This window comes from Xenopus laevis, chromosome 1L (assembly GCF_017654675.1).
Source record: "Xenopus laevis strain J_2021 chromosome 1L, Xenopus_laevis_v10.1, whole genome shotgun sequence".
Classification (NCBI taxonomy): domain Eukaryota; kingdom Metazoa; phylum Chordata; class Amphibia; order Anura; family Pipidae; genus Xenopus; species Xenopus laevis.
In genome coordinates this window covers 157,050,884-157,071,833 of record NC_054371.1, presented here as the reverse complement: position 1 = coordinate 157,071,833, position 20,950 = coordinate 157,050,884, and the positions used below count along the sequence as shown (strand labels likewise).

Here is a 20,950-nt window from a genome sequence, read left to right as displayed (position 1 = left end):
TTCCTTTCCAATTTTCTTCTCTGCCTGATTTTTTTCAATATTATCAGCTCTGCAGTATTTGTCTTTAAAGGCCCCCATCCCTTCAAATTTTCTTGCCCAACTGTTATTGATAACTGGCATGTTTTTTAGTATCTCTCAGCACAAGCTATAGGGGACCTTAGTGAGTTGTGCATATTACAGACCTGTTTGTCTAATCACAACCCATAATGAAATCAGACTATGCCCTTAACATGCTAGGGCATTTTCCTTCGGGCTTTTTGTTGGTAGATTATGTGCTTTTAAATTTGAGGGTAGGACAAACACCCAGTCGACAGCTACTGATGCAGCATTATTTCTAGAGGTGCTGACACTTGGGCTTAGAGTGAAGGGAGGGACCACTAAAGTTCTCTAACTACTAAAAGTGCAGAATTAGCAAATTGACCCTTAAATTACCAGGGTCAGCTATTTGACACCCTTTGGATCATTGACTGAAGTGCAACAAATTGCAGTATTGTGGTTGGCAGTTCTTTATATAGGAGGGTCAAAACATATCAGTATTACTATTACTTTTAAAATAATTAAAATAATTTGGTATGGAGAGCTCAACTAACCATGCCCCCCCAGTAACATCACCGTGCTCCTGAGCAGTTAGGCCCCATGCCTTTCTACTGTATTGCTAGGGAATTATAAAACAAATGGAGGGCTATGGGAGGTAAAAGGGAAGGTTGTGGTCTCCTAGCCTGTAAGACGGTAGCATCTTAAGACAGGGGCTAAAACTGCAAACCTTCAAGCAAGAATGGAAAAGCAATAGATAATTATGTGCGATGGGATACTCTTTTTCTCCCCCCCCCCCTCCTGGTTCCAGTGCATGCATCTCCAGTGTCAGAGGGTTATATGTAGTTGTTTTGTCCTCTGTGTATTTAGACAAGAGAAAAAAAGTGAGGGATAGCTGCCTTCCCCCGCCTCAGAAGTGTGAGTTTCTCAGCATCCCTTCATTCTGTTTCCATGGAGATGGAAAGGATGGATTTATAGCTTTTCCTGTTACCAAGCTTCCAGTAAAGCCTTGCATCCTCATGGGACACATTGCCCCCCTGAGGTGTCTGCACATCAAACGAAGAGGAGTTGAGGTGTTTCAGTGGGGTGTTAACCCCTCAGTTTCCAAAGATGTCCAACAGCAAATTGGTTTTATTAGCACATGAGAAATTCACAACAAGCTGGCTTGAAATGTTCCATGTAATCACTTTATAAATATGTCAACACTGAGGTCTGTTATGCACATGTATAATATAAATACTGTCAGGGACTGGGAGCAATATCAAGGACAGAAAATAACAATAACAATAATAAAATGGTTAAAAATCTAAACAGTATACATTTAGTATAATTAACACCGACCAGAATCAGTACTGGTTGGTACTATTAAATAGACAACCTAGTTGTTACTCTTATCTAAAAGAAGGCAAATGCCAGGTTAGTTCCTAATTAATTGCTGCTCCATTATAGGTATAACTTCCCTAAGCCATTCCCCTTCACCCACAGTCACAACCAAACACTCCTAGACAGCTACGGTGGCCTATAAATATAGCAGGCAAACTGTCAGTTAAACTGTAGAAACATTGTCCTGTCACATATTCGTGTTCTGTAACTGAGAGGAGTGTCACTGAATTTAGGAATGTCCAGATTTGATTCCAGTATCAGTTCTCTGTGGCTTTGGCCAGGCCTGAATTTATGGGTAGGCCACAAGGCTCAGTCCACATTGGGCGTTTTGGGGAGATTTGGTCACCTGGCGACTAATTGCCTCGTCTTTGCGGCGACCAATCTCCCCAAACGTCTTCCCTGACTCTGCACCGGCTTAAAATGAAAAAACGCTGGCGCTAATCACACGCTGTGGTTCGTTTTCCAAAGTTGCCTCACGAGGTCGCCGCAAAAACGAGGTGATTAGTTGACAGGCGACCAAATCTCCCCAAAATGCCCAGTGTGGCCTGACCCCAAAGGTCCATGCTTGGGCTGCAAGATTTTAGGGGCTCCATGCCACCCAGCTGCATCCTTGTTTTCAGAAGCACTTTAAATCTCTAGTGCGCCTAATCCCCTCTGGCCTAGGGGCACCTAAATCATAAATCTGTGCCCTGTTATTTCCCTACATTTTAGGCACCATTCAAGTCAGTCAGGGGTAATTCCAAGCATTGTTACTACCTGCATAGCTATTAATAGGCCAGATGAGACAAAGCGTGATAAACACTTCATGTGCTCCACTGGGGATGAGTTCATAAAATCAATCTTGTACCTTGGTGCTACTCACAGTAAGTTTTTCAATAGTCTATGATTTAATAGTAAGTAATTAAGTCCAAAGCACAAAACTTTTGGCACTGTCAGTGAACCTCATTGTGAGCTCTGGTATTGTGTGCAAAATATGAACGCAAATTACTGTGTTGGTTGTACTTTTCCACTTTTCCAATGTATGCAATATATAGTGCAAAAGTTTGCATCTCTCTCTTTTGCACATGTGCATGTAATTGCCTGCTTTTTGCAGCTCAACATACAGGAAGGCACCCTTGGCATGCCTCTTGCTTGCACTAGGGTCTGTGGTTTTGGAATGGATGCTAGGCTTAACTAACCTAGTAACTTGGCAGCAGTAGTAGAAGAAGAAGACTGCAATAGGAATAGGAAGACATGATTCAAAAATCATAAATGATAAATAATAAAGACTGACTGAAAAATTGCTCAGAACAGGTCAATTTAAAACATACTAACGTTAATTTAAAAGGTGAACGTCCAAAAGGAGTTTGGACACATGTCCGGAATCAAAGATTTTCTATGTCTAGGTCTATGTCTCAAACACTGATAAGCAGTGCTGCAAAATATGTTGGCGCTATAAAAATAAATGTTAAGAAGAATAATAATAATACGCAGTTCATTAAAGTTAGGTATGATGTAGTCAGTGATATATGAAGCAATCTACAATTGGTCTTAATTTTTGTGGTGTTTGCCTTTATATTCTATTTTAGTTTTTTAAATTTAATTGGTCTAATTAATGATCTAATTAGAACACTATCTTTAAAGACTGTGGCACTAACTTACTGTCTCATAAATGGCTAATGTATACATACATTTATTTATAAAATAAAAATACATACATGTATTTAAAGATTGGTAATTTCAATGTTCTCTCTGTCCCAATGCAGCACAGCCACCGTATGGCGGGACCTGAATCCTTTTTGGGGAGAGGAGTTTACCCTGCACCTTCCTCTAGGCTTCCATACACTATCATTTTATGTGATGGATGAAGACACAATAGGGTGAGGAACTGCCAGTGGTAACTTGTAGGGTGTGTTAGTTACTGACTGACTGAAGTGTATTATGCAGAATACACTATATGTGGCACTGTCTTGCTGTTTTATTATCATTATTTTTTAAGTCTTTCAGTATTAGAATGTTATTTTAAACAACACAGGGCATTGTTTCTCTAACATATATGAAACCACATTCTGTAATATGTGCGTTTCGTTCCTATTGGCCATAATTGTTCACATATTTCATATTTCACAAGCCATTAATACAACACTAGTGTAAAGTGAATATAGAGTATCACATTTATATAGACAAGACAAATGACATGATTAGGAGACTCTTATGGGAGAAGTATACCATTATTTTCAGCAAGGATGGTGGAAGGTAATCATGTAAAACTACTTGACTGTGACATAAAATGAAGGGGGAAAGGGTATCATCAGTTTTGTATGGGGTGGTGACAATAGAAGGCTTTCCACTGAAGAAACTGTAATTATATATATTGCTACATAATATAGCAGAAGGAGTGATTTATGTTATTACATGTTTCTAGATTCAGTTAGCCTTAATAAGTATGGGTTGTATTGTCAATACCGTGGTGGTACTCTTTAGGGGTCATTTACTTAACCACCCTATAGTTACAGGCCTGCACATTTCTACAAAAAATATATTTTTGCCTAGTTGCGCCTAGTTGTGCAGGCTGCTGTGAGAACCCTGGAGCTACTAGTACTTGTGAACCAAGCAGTAACTCCAGGGTTCCCACAGCAACCTTTCCTTAAAGGAGAACTAAACCCTAAAAATGAAAATGGTTATGGCATATGTATTTTACATACTGAACCAGCCTAAAGTTTCAGCTTGTCAATAGCAGCAATGATCCAGAACTTCAAACTTGTCACAGGGGGTCACCATCTTGGAAAGTGTCTGCGACACTCACATGCTCAGTGGGCTCTGAGCAGCTGTTGAGAAGCTAAGCTTAGGGGTCGTCGCAAATTATCAAGCAGAAAATGAGGTTATACTGTAGTATAAGCTGATGCTACAAGGCTGATTATTAAATTCTAGTGCTAACTGCACGCGTTTCTGTGCTGCCATGTAGTAAATATCTATATTAAGTACTAATTAGCCTTATATTGTAACATTTCTAGTCTGTATGTACAGTATATTGTGAGTGGATTCCTATGCTCAGTAAGTGACAGCAGCACAGAGCATGTGCAGTGAATCAGCAGACAAGAAGATGGGGAGCTACTGGGGCATCTTTTGAGTCACAGATCTTTACTGCTAAAGGGCTGTCGTTGCCTTGGGCTGGTACAGAAGCCCAAAACATAATGTACAATCTTTGTAGCTTACTTATTTAGTTAGGCTTTAGTTCGCCTTTAAATAGGCACCGTGTACATACGCCAAAAGAATCAGGCACTAATGTCACTCTCATCCTAAACGGCACAAATGATGCTAACAGGACGGAAACATTTCAGCACAATTGGGTCTAATTCTTCGCAAAGTGCAAGCACAATTGTGCCAATTTTAACACATCTCCTGCAATTGTGTCATGTGCATATTCTCCTAGAGACTGCAGTTATGCTGGAATCATGGGAAAATAATTAAAATGTATTCAAAACTGCACTTAGCCCACTGAGCTGTGGTAAGTAAATGACACCTAATGTGCTGCGCTATTATCCCAGTTTGTGAGACATTGTAGGATGTTTTTATAGTTGGCATAAGTATTGTGCTTACACTCATTTCTCTTTCTGTGTTCCATATGTGACAGACATGATGACGTGATTGGCAAGATTTCACTCAGCAAGGACTTAATTGCATCACATCCCAGAGGTAAGTATCGGTTGTACTGTGTAGGGTCTTGTGCAAGTAGACTTCCAGTCTCATGGATCATTAATAAACTCTTTCATATTCCTAGAAAAGATCTCTGAATATGGTAGTTTCACAAAAAAATGTATAGCTGGACATATATGTACCAATAAAATCAGTTTTGAGCAATTTTTCGTATATGTCTTTTAGGTGGTCAATCTTGACTGCTATCTTTGTGGCATGACTATTGTATGGTTCTTTGAATCCCTAGGAACGTGTGTTGCTCCCCAACTTTTTTTTATATATTAAATATGGATTATGGGTAAAAAAGGTTGAGGACCCCTTCTTTAGAGCACAAAAAAGTAAAGATTTTAGATAGTATCGTTGCTTAGAAATCTGAGAAATTGTTTGAAAAGGCCTTAGCCGCTGAATTTCAGAATGAGCTGTGTTTTCCACAGGTATAGACAGCTGGGTTAACCTGAGCCGCGTGGATCCAGATGAGGAAGTCCAAGGGGAGATTTATTTGGAGTTGCATATAATGCAGGACCAGTACAGAAGCACATTGCACTGCCATGTTCTCGAGGCCAGGTAAACACACAGCAGCAATGACAATTGATAATAGCTGGGCTTCACAGTTAAATACAGTTAACAAATGTAGGAAAGAATATACTTTCTCACTTATTTAGGATTGACTTGAGCAGTTGAGCAAGGGCATACTATTGTCCCGAGTGTGTGTCCTGAGTACTGCAATAAAATTGGTGTCACACCACTGCAACTTTAGGTATTGTCTTTACTTTTACTTGGATGCATATACTGGTGGCTGAGGAGGCCAGTTTTAATAACTGTTATGCCCGAGTATTTATTTTATAGACTGTGTTACTCCTTAAGTTGACATAATCAGAATCAGTACATATACTATATAGAGATGTATATACGAGAGCAAAGTATGTGCCATGGGGCAATAGATTTTTTCATGCTATTTTTTTAGGGATGCACCAAATCCACTATTTTGGATTCGGCCGAACCCCCGAATCCTTCGCAAAATATTCGGCCGAATCCCGAATCGAATCCGAAGTGGGAAGGGGAAAACATTTTTACTTCCTTGTTTTGTGACAAAAAGTCACGCGATTTCCCTCCCTGTCCCTAATTTGCATATGCAAATTAGGGCCCTGAATCGGTTCTGCTTGCCAGAAGGATTCGGCCAAATCTGAATTCTGCTGAAAAAGGCCGAATTTTGCCCGAACCGAATCCTGGATTCGGTGCATCCCTAATTTTTATCTTGGGTCATTCCTGAAATATGCCTGAATGCAGTAATACTCGAATTCTGTGAGATGCTGTTATTAGGCATATTTGTTACTTTATTGCCATTATTTTCTCTCAGAATCCATTATCATGTGTGCTGATTCTGTTAGGGATAGAATTCATTTCCAGGCACCCACCCTTGAATAAGTTCCCTCTAATGAGATTCTGGGGACACATTACCTTCTATCTAGACATGAAATTATAATTTTCCAACTCTGGGTGTAAAAGGGGAAATCTTTTGGTCTCCTAGCAACAGACCTATGTGCCTGGCAACTCAACAGTCATTTGAAGCTTCATATTTTGAAGGGGAAGAGAGTGGGATATTAATACTTGACCCTATGGGGGTGTTATAGTGTGTCTGGCAGAGGCTGCAGCTGCATTGAAGGCTTTTCAGAAAATGTTCACAAAAGCAGCAGTCCTTCATTAGCCTAATATCACAGACATTGCACCAGGCATTATAAAGAATAGTCTGGCTCTATTATATGACATTTTTTAATGAAGCAGTGGGGGGCCCAATGAAATAAAGGCAAAGCAAGGTCAAACTCCAGTGGCAGCACATGATACATCATCATTGCATAGATAAAGCACAAGCTATACACACGAAAGGACCATATATTATATAATAATACATCATTATTATTATTGTTTATTATTATTATTATTATTATTTTATTATTATTATTATTATTATTATTAATAATAATAATAATAATAATAATAAACACCTATTTATAGATTTCTAAAGATTTTTGAGAAAGTGTGATATGGGAACAGAAAAAAATCATGTCACCTATGATCAAAATAAACTCATGGTTCTGCAACATATACAAATATATTTATAAAAGTTAGTAGTATTTTAATATAAAGCGGTTTCTGTTTTAGATTTAGTGCTCATAATGCTGATGGCGAGTGTGTAGTTTAGCAAGGTTGCATGGGGCTATTATGGGTTCATTTAAGATATGCATCAGAAAAACGTTCATCTTTATTTTTAGAGATCTTGCACCTCGGGACATCTCTGGCACATCTGACCCTTTTGTCCGGATATTTTGCAACAACCAGACGCTAGAGACAACAGTGAGTACCCCATTCATCCTGACAATGGTGCCAGCTAATGTAAATTTGTATTAAAAGACATACACAGGGTCTGAGATTTTCAAACATGTGATCATGAGTCCCAGGACCTCTGTGTTTGTTATGTAAATGAACAGTTATTGTGGTTTACTTAGAAAAGAAGTGTTTCCTAAACAACTTTAATGACAAGGGTGTGACAAGGTTATTCACTTAACCATTGCATTTTAGATAAGCTACAGTATACGATGTGCCTTTCTCATACAGGTACATAAGGCTCCATTTATTGCTTCACCTTTTTGAAGAAAAGATAGTAATGATAGGGGCATGGTAGGCAAATGATCCAGTGGCAGTGGGGGCACTGATTTAAAAGCTGTAAATGGTTATGAAAAATGTTTTATTTCTCATTATTTATAATGTGGTACCTGCTTGGAAATACAGCATATACATAATTTGCTTTTTTGTGTTAATTACAGTCCAAGAAAAGTCTCCCTGTGACTGTTGAATAATGCACCTTGGGCATAAGCAAACTAAGGCTAAAGGCACAGGGAACTGTGCTTCGGCTTCTCGCCAAAAAAATGCAGGCAGAGTGAAGCAGAGATTCAGCTCTGTTTTCCTTTAGTCTGTGTGCTCCCATTAGCTGCTTTGTTTCTCTGCACTGACAAGCACTGTACTGGCCTGTGTGCAGCCACACAGAGCTGGTATTGATGTGAATGGCAATTGACATACTTTTGCATTTTCTTGGTGAAATCTGCTCTGTGTTTCTACCTGTCAGTGCATTGAAATAAAGGAACTCTTACGCCAAAGGTGGTACTCTGTTTACTAAGGCCAGCAGAGCTGTGTCAGTTAAGCCCATGTCAATTACCTGTGACCTGTGACATTCGCCAATTCCCTTTTAATTGGCTGAGCATAAAGTCATTTTAATGTAGACAACACACAGGCACTTTCATTTGTGTATTTTCCCTGTAGATTGCTGGCTTTTTGACTTGTATTTAGCTAAACATAATTTATTTTCAGGTGATTAAACGAACACGTTTCCCACGATGGAACGAGGTCCTGGAATTTGACCTTAGAGGAATAGAAGAGTTAGATCCCAGTGATCAAATGATCAGTATTGAGGTTTGGGACTGGGACATGGTTGGAAAAAATGATTTCCTGGGTCGGGTGAGTAGGTTCTTTTTTTATAATCATATTTATTCTCCTTATTTTCACATCTATTTCCCATCAACCAGCCACCCTTTTATGTGTTATTTTGTCATACTCCCCTCAGGTGTGGTTCCCCATTGAGCCTTTACACAAAAGCCCTGCTGTGACTGGCTGGTTCCGTCTTCTGCCTTTTGGAAACACAGAGGAAGAGAATGGGTAGAAAAACCTCTGTTTTGTGTGACAGCAAATCACATCACCACTATGTGTGTGATATCATAGTATATTGATATATCACCATATCTGACATATTTTCAGTAGATTTGAGTGTGTATATTGATCTGTGTGTCTCTTGAGGTTCATAAGTGTGTTACATTAACTAGTGCTTTGCTTTCTCTGTCTGCCAGAGGGAAGCTTGGATCCCTGCGTATTAAAGTGAGCCTTTCAGAGGAGAGGATTCTGCCATCACTTTACTATCAGACTCTGATCCAACTTCTTGTAGAGTCTGTCCAATCTCCTGATCAGGTGGGGTACTAAGATAAGGTCTTAACACATGTGCCAGATTATTAGATGCTCCCTCTGTAGAAAAAAGGGGAGAGTTGTTCCTCATCTGTCAAGCAAAGCTTCATAAATCTGTAAATATCCATCATCTTACGTAGATGTGTTCTGATCATTGTCATATCCACTGTCTAGAGTGACTGCAATTTGCTGGCTCTTCTAGAGGAAATTTGTTCTGCTGAGAGCCGTCAAGAAGTCGCTGTAAAGCTGGTGAAAATTTTCCTGGGACAAGGACTTGCTGTTACCTTCTTGGATAAACTCAACCAGCGAGAGGTGAATCAGACAGGTGAGAACACTCCATCTTGATCAATCTCTTCTCCAGTGTTTTACATTACATTACATTATAATGCCATCATTCAGGACTTCTTCTCAGCCTCTTGTATCATAATTATTGACTTGCCTACAGTTCTGTTACATTGTGTTTTACTATAGTTATGTGATTTTTATTTCTAGTGGATCCAAACACTCTTTTTCGTTCAAACTCCCTTGCATCAAAATGCATGGAACAGTATATGAAGGTAAGTTCTCAGATATAGGTATATAGACCTGGTCTGACAAATTCCCCCAGTATTGGTAATATAGTAGGGATGCTCAAAATCCAGGATTCAGTTTTGGATACGGCCAAGATTCTGCCTTTTTCAGCAGGATTTGGATTTGGCCGAATCCTTGTGCCCGGCTGGACCAAACCTGGGTCCTAATTTGCATATGCAATTTAGATGTGGGGAGGGAAATTGCATGACTTTTTGTCACAAAACATGGAAGTAAAAAACTTTTCCCTTTCCCACCCCTAATTTGCACATGCAAATTAGGATTTGAATTCAATTCATTATTCGGCCGAATCTTTCGGGAAGGATTCAAGGGTTCAGCCAAATTCAAAATAGGGGATTCGGTGAGCCCATCTATGGTCTTGGTGCAGAAGCTGCAGGCTAAAGGAGCTATTGCTTTAAAAAAAAAAAAAGACTCTTAGTGGAACTGAAGCACAGCATAGGTCCACTAGGACCCCCTCATAGACAGGTTTTGTAAAGAAAGAAGTAAACTTGTAAACCGGTTGTTCTATATTCCACAGCACTGTGTTTATGTGCCATGTAGCTTGAATGCCTAAGGCTATTTGTACCTAATATACTTTTATAATAAAGTTAACCTCTCCTTTACAGCTCTCACAAGTGTGTGTGCCTGCTGTTTTTGCTATATATTACCTTTTTGTATTTGAAGGCCTGGGCATAAGCAAGCAGACCCCACAATGCACTGGTGAGCCTTAACCTCTTAGGGTAGGGGCGCACTGGGTGATTCGGGGAGATTTAGTCGCCTGGCGACTAATTGCCTCGTCTTAGCGGCGACCAATCTCCCCGAACGCCTTCCGTCTCTCTTGTGCTGGCTAAAATGAAAAATCGCTTGCACTAAAGCACACGCAGCCATTCATTTTCCGAAGTCGCCTGAAGTTTCCTCGTGAGGCAACTTCGAGCGACTTCGGAAAACGAATCGCCGCTTGTGCTTTAGCGCAGGCGATTTTTCATTTTAACCAAAGCAAGAGAGAGGGAAGGAGTTCGGGGAGATTAGTCGCCGCAAAGACAAGGCGATTAGTCCCCAGGCGACTAAATCTCCCTGAATCGCCCAGTGTGCCCCTACCCTTATGGCTTCAGCACTGCATTCTCTTATTTAACTTGATTATGCATCATGCTTATACCAGTCTTGATCCAGTACTAAATTATAGTGACACATTTAACTTATCTTGTAGCTTTTGTTACTGTGTACATTATCTTATAGTCCAATTCTCATTCTTACATGTGCCCTGGTTGTCTGTGCATTTTGAGAGTAAATTGAGAGATTAACAATCTGGGAACCTAAAATGCTCAGCAGTTTTTCTATTGTTTACTTCATATCATTCACACTGTAGAATGGCTAGCATTAATTTTCCCATGGAAGAGCCACTATGTCCTTTAATTGAAATAGGCAAGATAGCCCAGGCTACATACATAACAACGACCATATGTGGACCTCCCAGTCTGTTCCCCATCTGTCTGCCTCTGTACTCCATAAGTGTTGCTATTTAGGGGTTCCCTTCTAAAAACTGTTCAACCATAATCCTTTTTCTTTCCCCACATTTTAACTTATGTGGTTTGTCTAATAGATAGTGGGAATGCCATTTCTTCATGAAATTCTGAAGCCCATTATTAACAGGATCTTTGAGGAAAAGAGATACGTGGAGCTTGATCCCTGCAAGATCGATTCAAATCGCAGCAGGTGAGAGAATGTACAACAAAACTAACTATGGCTCTGTTTAAACAAACATATTTCTGACCAAATCAATAAACATTATTTAGAATTTTTGTGATATGCAGGAATCTGCTTTCACATTGGTCATAATGCAATCCCAGTTATTATAGGTGAAAATATTAATATCCACACCCCTTGATGTTTGACAGCTAAAAATAAAATTAAAATCACTCCCCACACAGACACACACACAGACACTGATATGAGAAAGTACGTTTTATTAAGGTAATGTCACATAATTATTTTTGGAGATATTTTCCATAATGAATTCCACACTCTGTAAAGAAGCTGAGAAATAGCTCCTTATCCTGTTACAGACGTATATCCTTTAAGGGATCAATGTCTGAGCATCAGATTTTGGAGAGCAGTCTGGAGACATTAAGGGGCTACTTGCGTGACATCATTGATGCCATATTGGGGTCGGTTGAGCAGTGCCCATCAGGCATGCGTCTTTGCTTCAAGCAGCTACACAAAAGGGTGGAAGAGAAATTTCCTGGACCAGTCTACCAGGTGAGAGTAACTGCCCTGCACTGGTGAGTAGTGTTCAACAATCTCCTTCTTATAAGAGGGGACTGCAATTATTAGATCCACAAATTTTTTCAGGTCTCTCATTTCTAAAGTGGGCTAAGACCCAGCATGTGGCGCAGAAGTCATTTCCCTGAGAATCCTTCAATAATACTTTGTGCCCCCAACCAGGATGTGAAATATGCGGCCATCAGTGGTTTCCTCTTCCTACGTTTTTTTGCACCTGCTATCCTCACACCCAAACTGTTCCACTTGAGAGAGCACCACGCCGACCCCCGTACTGCACGCTCCCTCCTGTTGATTGCCAAGGTATTACAGTAAAATGTGCAGACATCAGCCCTGATTGCATGGCCTTTGTTTGCATGCAACACTTGTTGTCTACCAAACGTTTGTGTGCATACAGATTGCTTTATTTCTGATGACTTTTTAAGTTAGTAGTGCTTCAAAATAACACATTAATGAGTGAACAAATGTAAAAATTCCAATGCTACAGCCCTTGGATCTAACCATGTTTTTTTGTCCTTATGCATCATGTGCCCGCTGTTCCTAAACTATGTCCTACATAGTAGCCTCCAACCTCTCTCTTTCTGCTTGAGCTTTAACTGTAATGAATGTTTGACCCTGTTCTACTTATTCTTGAAAATGAATGCCTTTTCCCCCCCCTGCCCTCATTTTATCCCTTAACTTCAGGCAGTACAGAGTATTGGTAATTTGGGCCAGCAGCTGGGCTATGGGAAAGAACAATGGATGTCCCCTTTGCATCCCTTCATTCAACAGAGTGTAGGTCGTTTGCGGGATTTCTTAGATAGGCTCATAGATATGGAGAGTGAAACAGGTGAGTGATGGCAGACCAGCCCTTTTTAGCACTCTAATTGCCCACTACCAATGTGGAAAGATGCAGTGCTGTGAATAGATAGATATTGAATATTTGTGAAGCCAAATTATGTCTAAATGACTATATTTTACTCACTCTTTTAGCCTCTATGGCTTATTTTTTTAAAATTTTTATTCCTTCTTTCAATTTCTTTTTAATTTCATCTCACTACACCCATTTCCTCTGTTAGTATTAGTCAAATACTATGCTGTTACCAAGGCACAGGGTGATCATCAGATCATTACTTGAGTGTTAATAATTGAACCTCTCCTGTTCTTGTAATTAGGGGGAGACTATAGCAGACACCGTTTGGGTACAGTGTAGCATATTTCATTCAAATGTATTATTATTAATCATCATCATCATCATCTTAATAAAGGAAAACTATACCCCTGAACAATGTTGGTCTATATAATATATTTCATATAACAGCTCATATGTAAAACACTGCTTCATCTAAGAAAAAAATCATAATAATATATTAGTATGTGCCATTGGGTAATCCTGAAATTGAAAATTTCCATTTGAAGAACTAAGGGCCGCCCCCTGGGATCCTATGTATAAAAACAAACCAAACATACCATTCATGTTTGGTCACATGAGCCAATTAACAGATAAAGTTCTGGCTTTTGCTTCTACACTTCTTCCTGTTAGTCAGACCTGCATTAATTCTGGTCATGTTATCTCTGAGGCAGCACACAGACCTTCACAAAATGGTGGAACAAAAGGGCAATATTTACTTATATCTATATTCCAGTTTGGTAAGATTCTTTAATATGCCACTTAATATGATATACGTAAACTATCTGTTTCTTAAGCATTCATTTTGGGGGTATAGTTTTCCAAACATTTATAATTTGATTTAATACATACTTTGAGATAAATTCACAGAAGGGGAGTCATGATCATGGTCGGTCTGTTATATTCAAGCCCATTGAGTCGCTAAGATACAGTATAATATAAAGGGACGCCAAGAGATTTTTTTTTTGATGGAGCTTATTAAGACTGGATGAGCCACGGGAGTTTTTTTCAGTAAAGTGGGTTATTAGTGCAGGTTTTCCCTTGGAGCGGTAGAGTCTGAAGGGCCCAAATCAGCAGCTTGAATCTCACTTCGATGGGCCCACCCAACCAGATGTCGATTGGGCAGGTTTGAATTACCTGCTGAATCAAGGTATATGTGCGTTGAAGCAGTTCTCAATCCAACTGCCAGCAATTGTGATCAAATTGTTGGCCCAAGGGCCAAACAATGGATCAGCCCAATATTTCCCACCATACAGTGAAATCTTATAATGTATGGCTATCTTAAAAGTTTGATTAAATAGCATGAGATACAGCGGATTTGTTTTTCAGGTAACAAGAATGAGAGGGTTTTAACCAATTAACAAATACATAAACCTCTCTATATCTGCTGCTGTTTTAAGCTGCACATTATTTCATACATAACTTCTTTCTTGTGCCTTCTCAGTGCTTTTCACTATCCCCTCGTCTTTCTCCCTGCATGTGTAACATCTAATGCCAATGATACAGAGCTGAGCAATACATCTGATTTTTAAGTATAGCAATACTTTTGCATACAATTGGCTTTTTCTCATCTGTCTCATCCCATGTTGCCAATCAACATTCTTCTCTTTGCCTCTCAGAGTGTGGTCAGATATCTCGGACACTGTTTCACCCATCAATTACTATAAAGGAAGGCTTTTTACACAAACGGAAAGCTGAAGCTGTCAATTTAGTGACTCGCTTTACCTTCAAGAAAAGATACTTCTGGCTCAGCAGTCAGACTTTGTCCTATTCTAAATCACCAGATTGGCAAGTATGGGCTCCTTTTACTCTGTGCACTCTGTATATGTAAAATAATGACTGTTGACTTTGAAATCCCAGATACTTAATGGGAGCTGCAAAACTAATGAACTCCTTTCCTGTAAACTGGGGTATTTATATTGTTATAATGTGGATAGTGATGAGCAAAAATTTTCGCCAAGTTTTGCAGCAAAATTATGTCCATAGGCTCTAATGGGTGACAAATTTTGTTACATATCAAAAATTTGTCGCACAATTTTTTGTGCATCAAAAAGTGTTGTCGCCCATAGACTTCAATGCATTTTCTCAAACATTTGGCTAAGCGAAACTGGTCAGATTAGCCCATTACTAATTCGGATATAATTGTGAAATTGTATACCTCTAGACAAAGGGGTAGTTCACATTTAAAGGGCACTCCTGCATCCAAACCAAAATTTGATAAAAAGGCCCACATAACACAGAAACCCCTAATATGTCAATCACAGTTAAAAAAAAGTATGAGTAAATGCCATTTCTATACTGAAAGCCATCTATTTAACAGTTCTTCTTTTTCTGCATCGTTTGTAATCCTGGCAGGGAAGGAGGGACTAAAACACCGATGTTACAAATTGTAACAACTTCTCCACAGTTTACAGACAGCATGCAGGAACTACATTACCCACAATGCATTGCACTGTGATGTTCCATTCCTTATTGAAATCATGTGTGCAGGGAATTGTGGGGTTTGGAGGATGCAGGCTGAGGACAGATGGCTGTTGATACAAAGTAACAGTAGTCAGCCAGCTTAGCAAAGTAGTCCGAGAGATCAGCAGGAGAGCAGGGGACTAGGTTTAGGGAACTGTCAGAAACCATTAAAAATCATGAAAAGTCTGCATATTTTTTAATTAATGTATATTGCAAAGTTGCTTGAAATTTTATTTTATTTTCAAAAAGCTTAACTTATATTTTTGTGGAGTTCCCCTTCAAGTTAACTTTCAGTATGATATAGAATGGATAATTTTTAGGAACTTTTCTCTGTAATAATAAAACAGTACCTTGTACTTAAGCCAATATCCAGATTTAATGAACCCTTATTGGAAGCAATACCAGCATATTGAGTTTATTTAATGCTTACATGATTTTATAGTAGGCTTAAAATATGAAGATCCAAATTATGGAAAGATCCGTTATCCGAAAAATCACACGTCCCAAGGATTCAAGGATAACAGGTCCCATACCTGTTTCAAAAAAATAATCCCTAGTCAGTCTATATACTACAACTGGGTACTACCAAAACTATAGGTAATGTATGCGTACATATTAGAACTGTGCTTCTCTAGAACAATTTAATAGAACTGTGTAAAACCAGATCTAGAGCTATGTTATTTGTGTGTATACTGAAACTTTATTCCTCTAAGGGTAACTAGTCTATATATCTAATCCCAGTACCCTCTTTCTGGATTCCGCAACATAAATCTAGGAATATAAATCCAGACATTGAAATACAAAAGGTTGATTAATTAAATACAACATATCTGAAGGGTAGTTAGTAAATATCAAATGTACATGTACCTCCACACTTAGGCATAAGTATAAACACTTTGCACCCAAAACATAACTTTTGTTATAGGTGGCTAAAATGCCAAAATAAACTATATAAACACAAACACACAAAGTGCTGAGAGTGTCTAAATAGGGCATGGTATGTTAATAGTAATCAGTTACAACCATATAATACTGTAACTCTAAATATCCTCTTGTCAGTCACCAGTGGGACCTAGGTTAGCATAATTTAATTGAGATAATGTGCCTACTCGTTTAGCTAATTTAATATATATATATATATATATATATATATATAGTGGGACTGTATGCCTCTAAAGTTATCAATGCTATATACTGTAATACTAGAAATATTTTTTTGTGTATATACTAGAATTGTACCCCTCTAATTTTGGACATTATAGATAGTGGAACTGGGCAATACTAGATTTAGCATTCATGTGTGTATATACTATAACTGCTTAATGCCTCTGAGGCTATCTCAATGGAGTGTATACTGCTCAGTCAGAGGGCTAAATTATTTTTATCTTCTAGAATTTTTTTGAGTTATATAGGAACCTGTACCACTTGCTTTATTGTAATCATAGAAAGCAAAGAGCAATGCTGTTTGAAAGATGGAGAGCAATGAGAGTAATCATTATATATTGTTCTTTATTTAATGCTTCTGCACTGTTTGGTAAAAGACCCATAAAATCCTTTCTTTTTATTTGATATTTTGGCAGGTGCGCTCTTCTATCCCTGTGCATCGGATCTGTGCAGTGGAGAGAGTAGACGAAAATGCTTTCCAGCACTCAAACATGATGCAGATTATCAGCCAGGACAGTGAGGCACAGGGAAGTCACATTATGTATATACAGTGCAAGGTATTAAAAGAAAGCATGTCCCAATAACATGTCCATTATATATAAAATGAGATGAATCCTGCTTATAGACAGAATTTCAGATTTTGATGGAGATCTCCCAGTACCCACACAGTAGATGGTAGCAGTTAACCTTCTGTAGCACCTCAAGTTGTTAATTCCTGTATGAAGTATGAACAGTGTATTGTAAAAATCCAGTAAAACTGCACCTGTATGCACTGTAGGACCACTGTATGACCACTGAACCAATGGTATCACCTTTCAAAACGACAATATGCCATCCCTAGGATATTGGGGTCAGCACTGCTGCATTATTTAGAAATACATTAGGCCTGTCAGTGTTGCTTTAATAGGATTTGAACAGTTACACTGTACTGCTGACATGTCTCTGTGTGTGCTCTTCTCTGTGCATAGAATGTAAATGAGTTGAATCAGTGGCTCTCTGCCTTACGAAAGGTCAGTTTGTGTAATCAACGTCTGCTGCCAACCTACCATCCTGGGGCGTATCGCAATGCCCATTGGACATGCTGCCTGCAGTCTGACCGTACAGGTAATAAAGCTCCCTACTTAAACCCTCTCTTGCATCTCTCTTGTTCTTTTTTCACTGTTTGTTGTGTCTTTTAGTGCGTGGGTGTAGTCGAACTCATTTGGCTGTGACTTTGGGGGACTGGAGTGATCCATTGGATCCCGATGCTGAGGCACAGGTTCTTTATCGACACCTACTGCTTTCAAAGGATGTGCTCAGGTTTGTATATGTTTCTTTTTGGATACATGTGTTGGATAATATAAACCATGGCCCCTATTCTGCATAGTGTGAATACTGGTCCTGATATTTTCTCTGTAAAAGTAAGGCATTGTTTACTGCAGAGATAGTGTTTCAGACCTCAATCTCAAATTCAATATCAGAAAACCAATAAAACTCTGGTTACAATATCCATTTTCCCATACCATTACCCAAGGACTATTTATGGTTCTTTCACAAAAGTGGTTTTGTCTGTCAGATAGTGTTGGAAAATAAAAGTCAACGTAACAGAGTCCTTTGTACTATATGTAATTATACAGGACTAAAGCAGTCAAAGTGGCTGTACCATTTAGTTGGATCCATTCAAAACTACAGAAATTCCTTGACATTTTTTTAAACCAGTTAATGTATAACTCGCTACAGCCAGTCTATCTTTTAAAGGAAAACTAAACCCCCCAAACAATGTAGGTCACTATAAAAAGTTATTGCATAAAACAGCTCATATGTAAAACCCTGCTTCATGTAAATAAACCATTTTCATAATAATATACTTGTCTAGCAGTATGTGCCATTTAATCATAAATAGAAAATTGCCATTTTAAAAAATAAGGGCCGCCCTCTGGGATCGTACAATTCACTGTGCACACAAATATACCAACAAACCATACATGTTAGGTCACATGAGCCAATTAACAGACAGAGTTGTGTCTTTTGCTTCAACACTTCTTCCTGTTACAGTTAGAGTTGTAGTATTTCTGGTCAGGTGATCTCTGAGGCAGCACACAGACCATCATAAAATGGTGGTTCAAGGCAAGAGATGTAAAAGGGCAATATTTACTTAAGTATATTTACCAGTTTGGTAAGATTCTTTAATATGCCACTTAATATGATATGAACTATCTGTTGCTTAAAGGGATACTGTCATGGGAAAAAAATTTTTTTTCAAAATGAATCAGTTAATAGTGCTTCTCCAGTAGAATTCTGCGCTGAAATCCATTTCTCAAAAGAGCAAACAGATTTTTTTATATTCAATTTTGAAATCTGGCATGGGGCTAGACATTTTGTTAATTTCCCAGCTGCCCCATGTCATGTGACTTGTGCCTGCACTTCAGGAGAGAAATGCTTTCTGGCAGGCTGCTGTTTTTCCTTCTCAATGTAACTGAATGTGTCTTAGTGGGACATGGGTTTTTACTATTGAGTGTTGTTCTTAGATCTACCAGGCAGCTGTTATCTTGTGTTAGGGAGCTGCTATCTGGTTACCTTCCCATTGTTCTTGTATTTGGCTGCTTGGGGGGAAAAGGGAGGGGGTGATAATCACTCCAACTTGCAGTACAGCAGTAAAGAGTGATTGAAGTTTATCACAGCACAAGTCACATGACATGGGGCAGCTGGGAAATTGACAAAATGTCTAGCCCCATGTCAGATTTCAAAATTGAATATAAAAAAATCTGTTTGCTCTTTTGAGAAATGTATTTCAGTGCAGAATTCTGCTGGAGCAGCACTATTAACTGATTCATTTTGGAAAAATTTTTTCCCCCATGACAGTATCCCTTTAAGTGTTCATTTTGGGGGTATAGTTTTCCTTTAAGTTTGACACAATCCTTATACAACTATGGAACCTGGAGTTTTTGAATATGCAGTATATTGTATTATAATGGCTGAAAAAGTCTGTGGGAAATAGCCTTCCAGTTATTCTGAGCTTTCTGGATAATGAGCTTCTAGATAAGAGTTACATAGTTACATAGTTAGATTTGGTTGAAAAAAGATAAAGTCCATCAAGTTCAACCCCTCCAAATGAAAACCCAGCATCCATACACACACCACTCCATACCTTTACATAAATTATATATATCCATATCTATACGAACTATAGAGCTTAGTATCACAATAACATTTGATATTAAGTCTGTCCAAGAAATCATCCAAGCCATTCTTAAAGGCATTAACTGAATCAGCCATCACAACATCACCCGGCAGTACATTCCACAACCTCACTGGATCTCATACCTGTAAAATTCACTGTCCCCAAGATTATGATAGCTGCAAGTCCCAGAATTGCCCCAACATATTTCATTTGTTAAGCATGATGGTGTTGTGGTAACACTAAGAGCCTTAGTGGTTAACATCCCTTGTTCTAGAGTGCCAATTTTTTTTTTGTTTCTGCTTTTAAGGGATAAATACTTGGAGAACACAATGAATGCAGAAAAGCCACAATGTAAGGGTCACAGCGAGAAGGGTAAGAGCATTGGTATTGACATTCATTGTCCTATGATTTATTATATCAAGCAATACAGTGGTCCCCTCTTCTGTTTCAGCTATGGCAGTATCCTCCCCTGCAAGACGCCTGTTGTTAGCCATTGAGGATCTAGAAAGAGCTCACCAAGCCTTCGAAAAAAGGGAGAGGGAGGACACTCCTATCCACGGTCACTGTACATAGCAGGTCAAACCAAGCAGGCTGCTTTTGCTTCTGCTTTCTTTCCATCCAAGTGAAAACACGGCCATAGCTTTTTTTGTAATCTTGTGGATTTTCTTCACCCAAACAAAAAAATAATAAAGAATCTGCTTGGCAGGTCATTTGACTTGTATTGTTCTCGATCAAACTGTCATGGTTACTTCTTTTCAGCCCATCTCACTGAATGCAATGTCAGCAGAGTAACGAATCCCCTTCATGGGATTGCTTTTGTTCAGATCAGAGAGGTGCCGGTTATCCTCTGCATATTTTATCAGGTGTTGCAACAAGTAACATTACAGTGAAACCTCAATTTTACATTGACTCGTTTTACGTTTTCATTTATTTTATATCATTATATATATTATGCATAATGTATTTCCCTGATTTTACATTTTCCCAGGTACTGGTCACCTAAAAAGCATAAATTCAGCATCGGACTGGAGGGTCCGAGGCCCCCGGGCCTTCCGTCACCCCCCTCCAGCCCATTCTGACCCTGCATAAAATGGAGGTTCTTCTGTATTTGCATCCATCCTGTGCAGAAAAAGTTTATCCTTTAGCAACTTCATAGACCATTTAGTACTTTACGCTTCATCAGCTGCCCTTCCAAGCAAGACATCATTTAGCAAGACATATGCCTCAAACCCCATATTAAACTACAGGTACAGAATAAAGACAGAGAGTTAATTTTCTGTTCTCTTGCACTGACTAACTCATTTAATCTAAGAAGCAACTTGCACTTTATA

At 38.8% G+C, this 20,950-nt stretch overlaps 1 protein-coding gene across 4 annotated transcripts in view; it reads left to right on the top strand.

Annotated features, from left to right (window-relative positions):
- rasal1.L (RAS protein activator like 1 (GAP1 like) L homeolog) overlaps positions 1 to 20,350 on the top strand; it is a 30,198-nt gene extending 9,848 nt beyond the window's left edge. The window contains exons 3-21 of one of the 4 annotated variants that reach the window (XM_018260682.2): positions 3,162 to 3,275; positions 5,030 to 5,091; positions 5,526 to 5,655; positions 7,362 to 7,443; positions 8,455 to 8,601; positions 8,708 to 8,799; positions 8,988 to 9,105; positions 9,274 to 9,424; positions 9,592 to 9,656; positions 11,267 to 11,379; positions 11,730 to 11,922; positions 12,109 to 12,246; positions 12,628 to 12,772; positions 14,452 to 14,624; positions 16,876 to 17,016; positions 17,428 to 17,563; positions 17,638 to 17,758; positions 19,927 to 19,970; positions 20,071 to 20,350. In XM_018260682.2, the coding sequence (XP_018116171.1) occupies positions 3,162 to 3,275; positions 5,030 to 5,091; positions 5,526 to 5,655; positions 7,362 to 7,443; positions 8,455 to 8,601; positions 8,708 to 8,799; positions 8,988 to 9,105; positions 9,274 to 9,424; positions 9,592 to 9,656; positions 11,267 to 11,379; positions 11,730 to 11,922; positions 12,109 to 12,246; positions 12,628 to 12,772; positions 14,452 to 14,624; positions 16,876 to 17,016; positions 17,428 to 17,563; positions 17,638 to 17,758; positions 19,927 to 19,970; positions 20,071 to 20,192 (2,287 nt within the window). In that variant the 3' untranslated portion in view covers positions 20,193 to 20,350. Of the gene's footprint in view, positions 1 to 3,161; positions 3,276 to 5,029; positions 5,092 to 5,525; positions 5,656 to 7,361; positions 7,444 to 8,454; positions 8,602 to 8,707; positions 8,800 to 8,987; positions 9,106 to 9,273; positions 9,425 to 9,591; positions 9,657 to 11,266; positions 11,380 to 11,729; positions 11,923 to 12,108; positions 12,247 to 12,627; positions 12,773 to 14,451; positions 14,625 to 16,875; positions 17,017 to 17,427; positions 17,564 to 17,637; positions 17,759 to 19,926 lie in introns of all 4 variants that reach the window. The other 3 variants (XM_018260674.2, XM_041565881.1, XM_041565894.1) reach the window with 3 other exon arrangements.
- Positions 20,351 to 20,950: the final 600 nt, after the last annotated feature.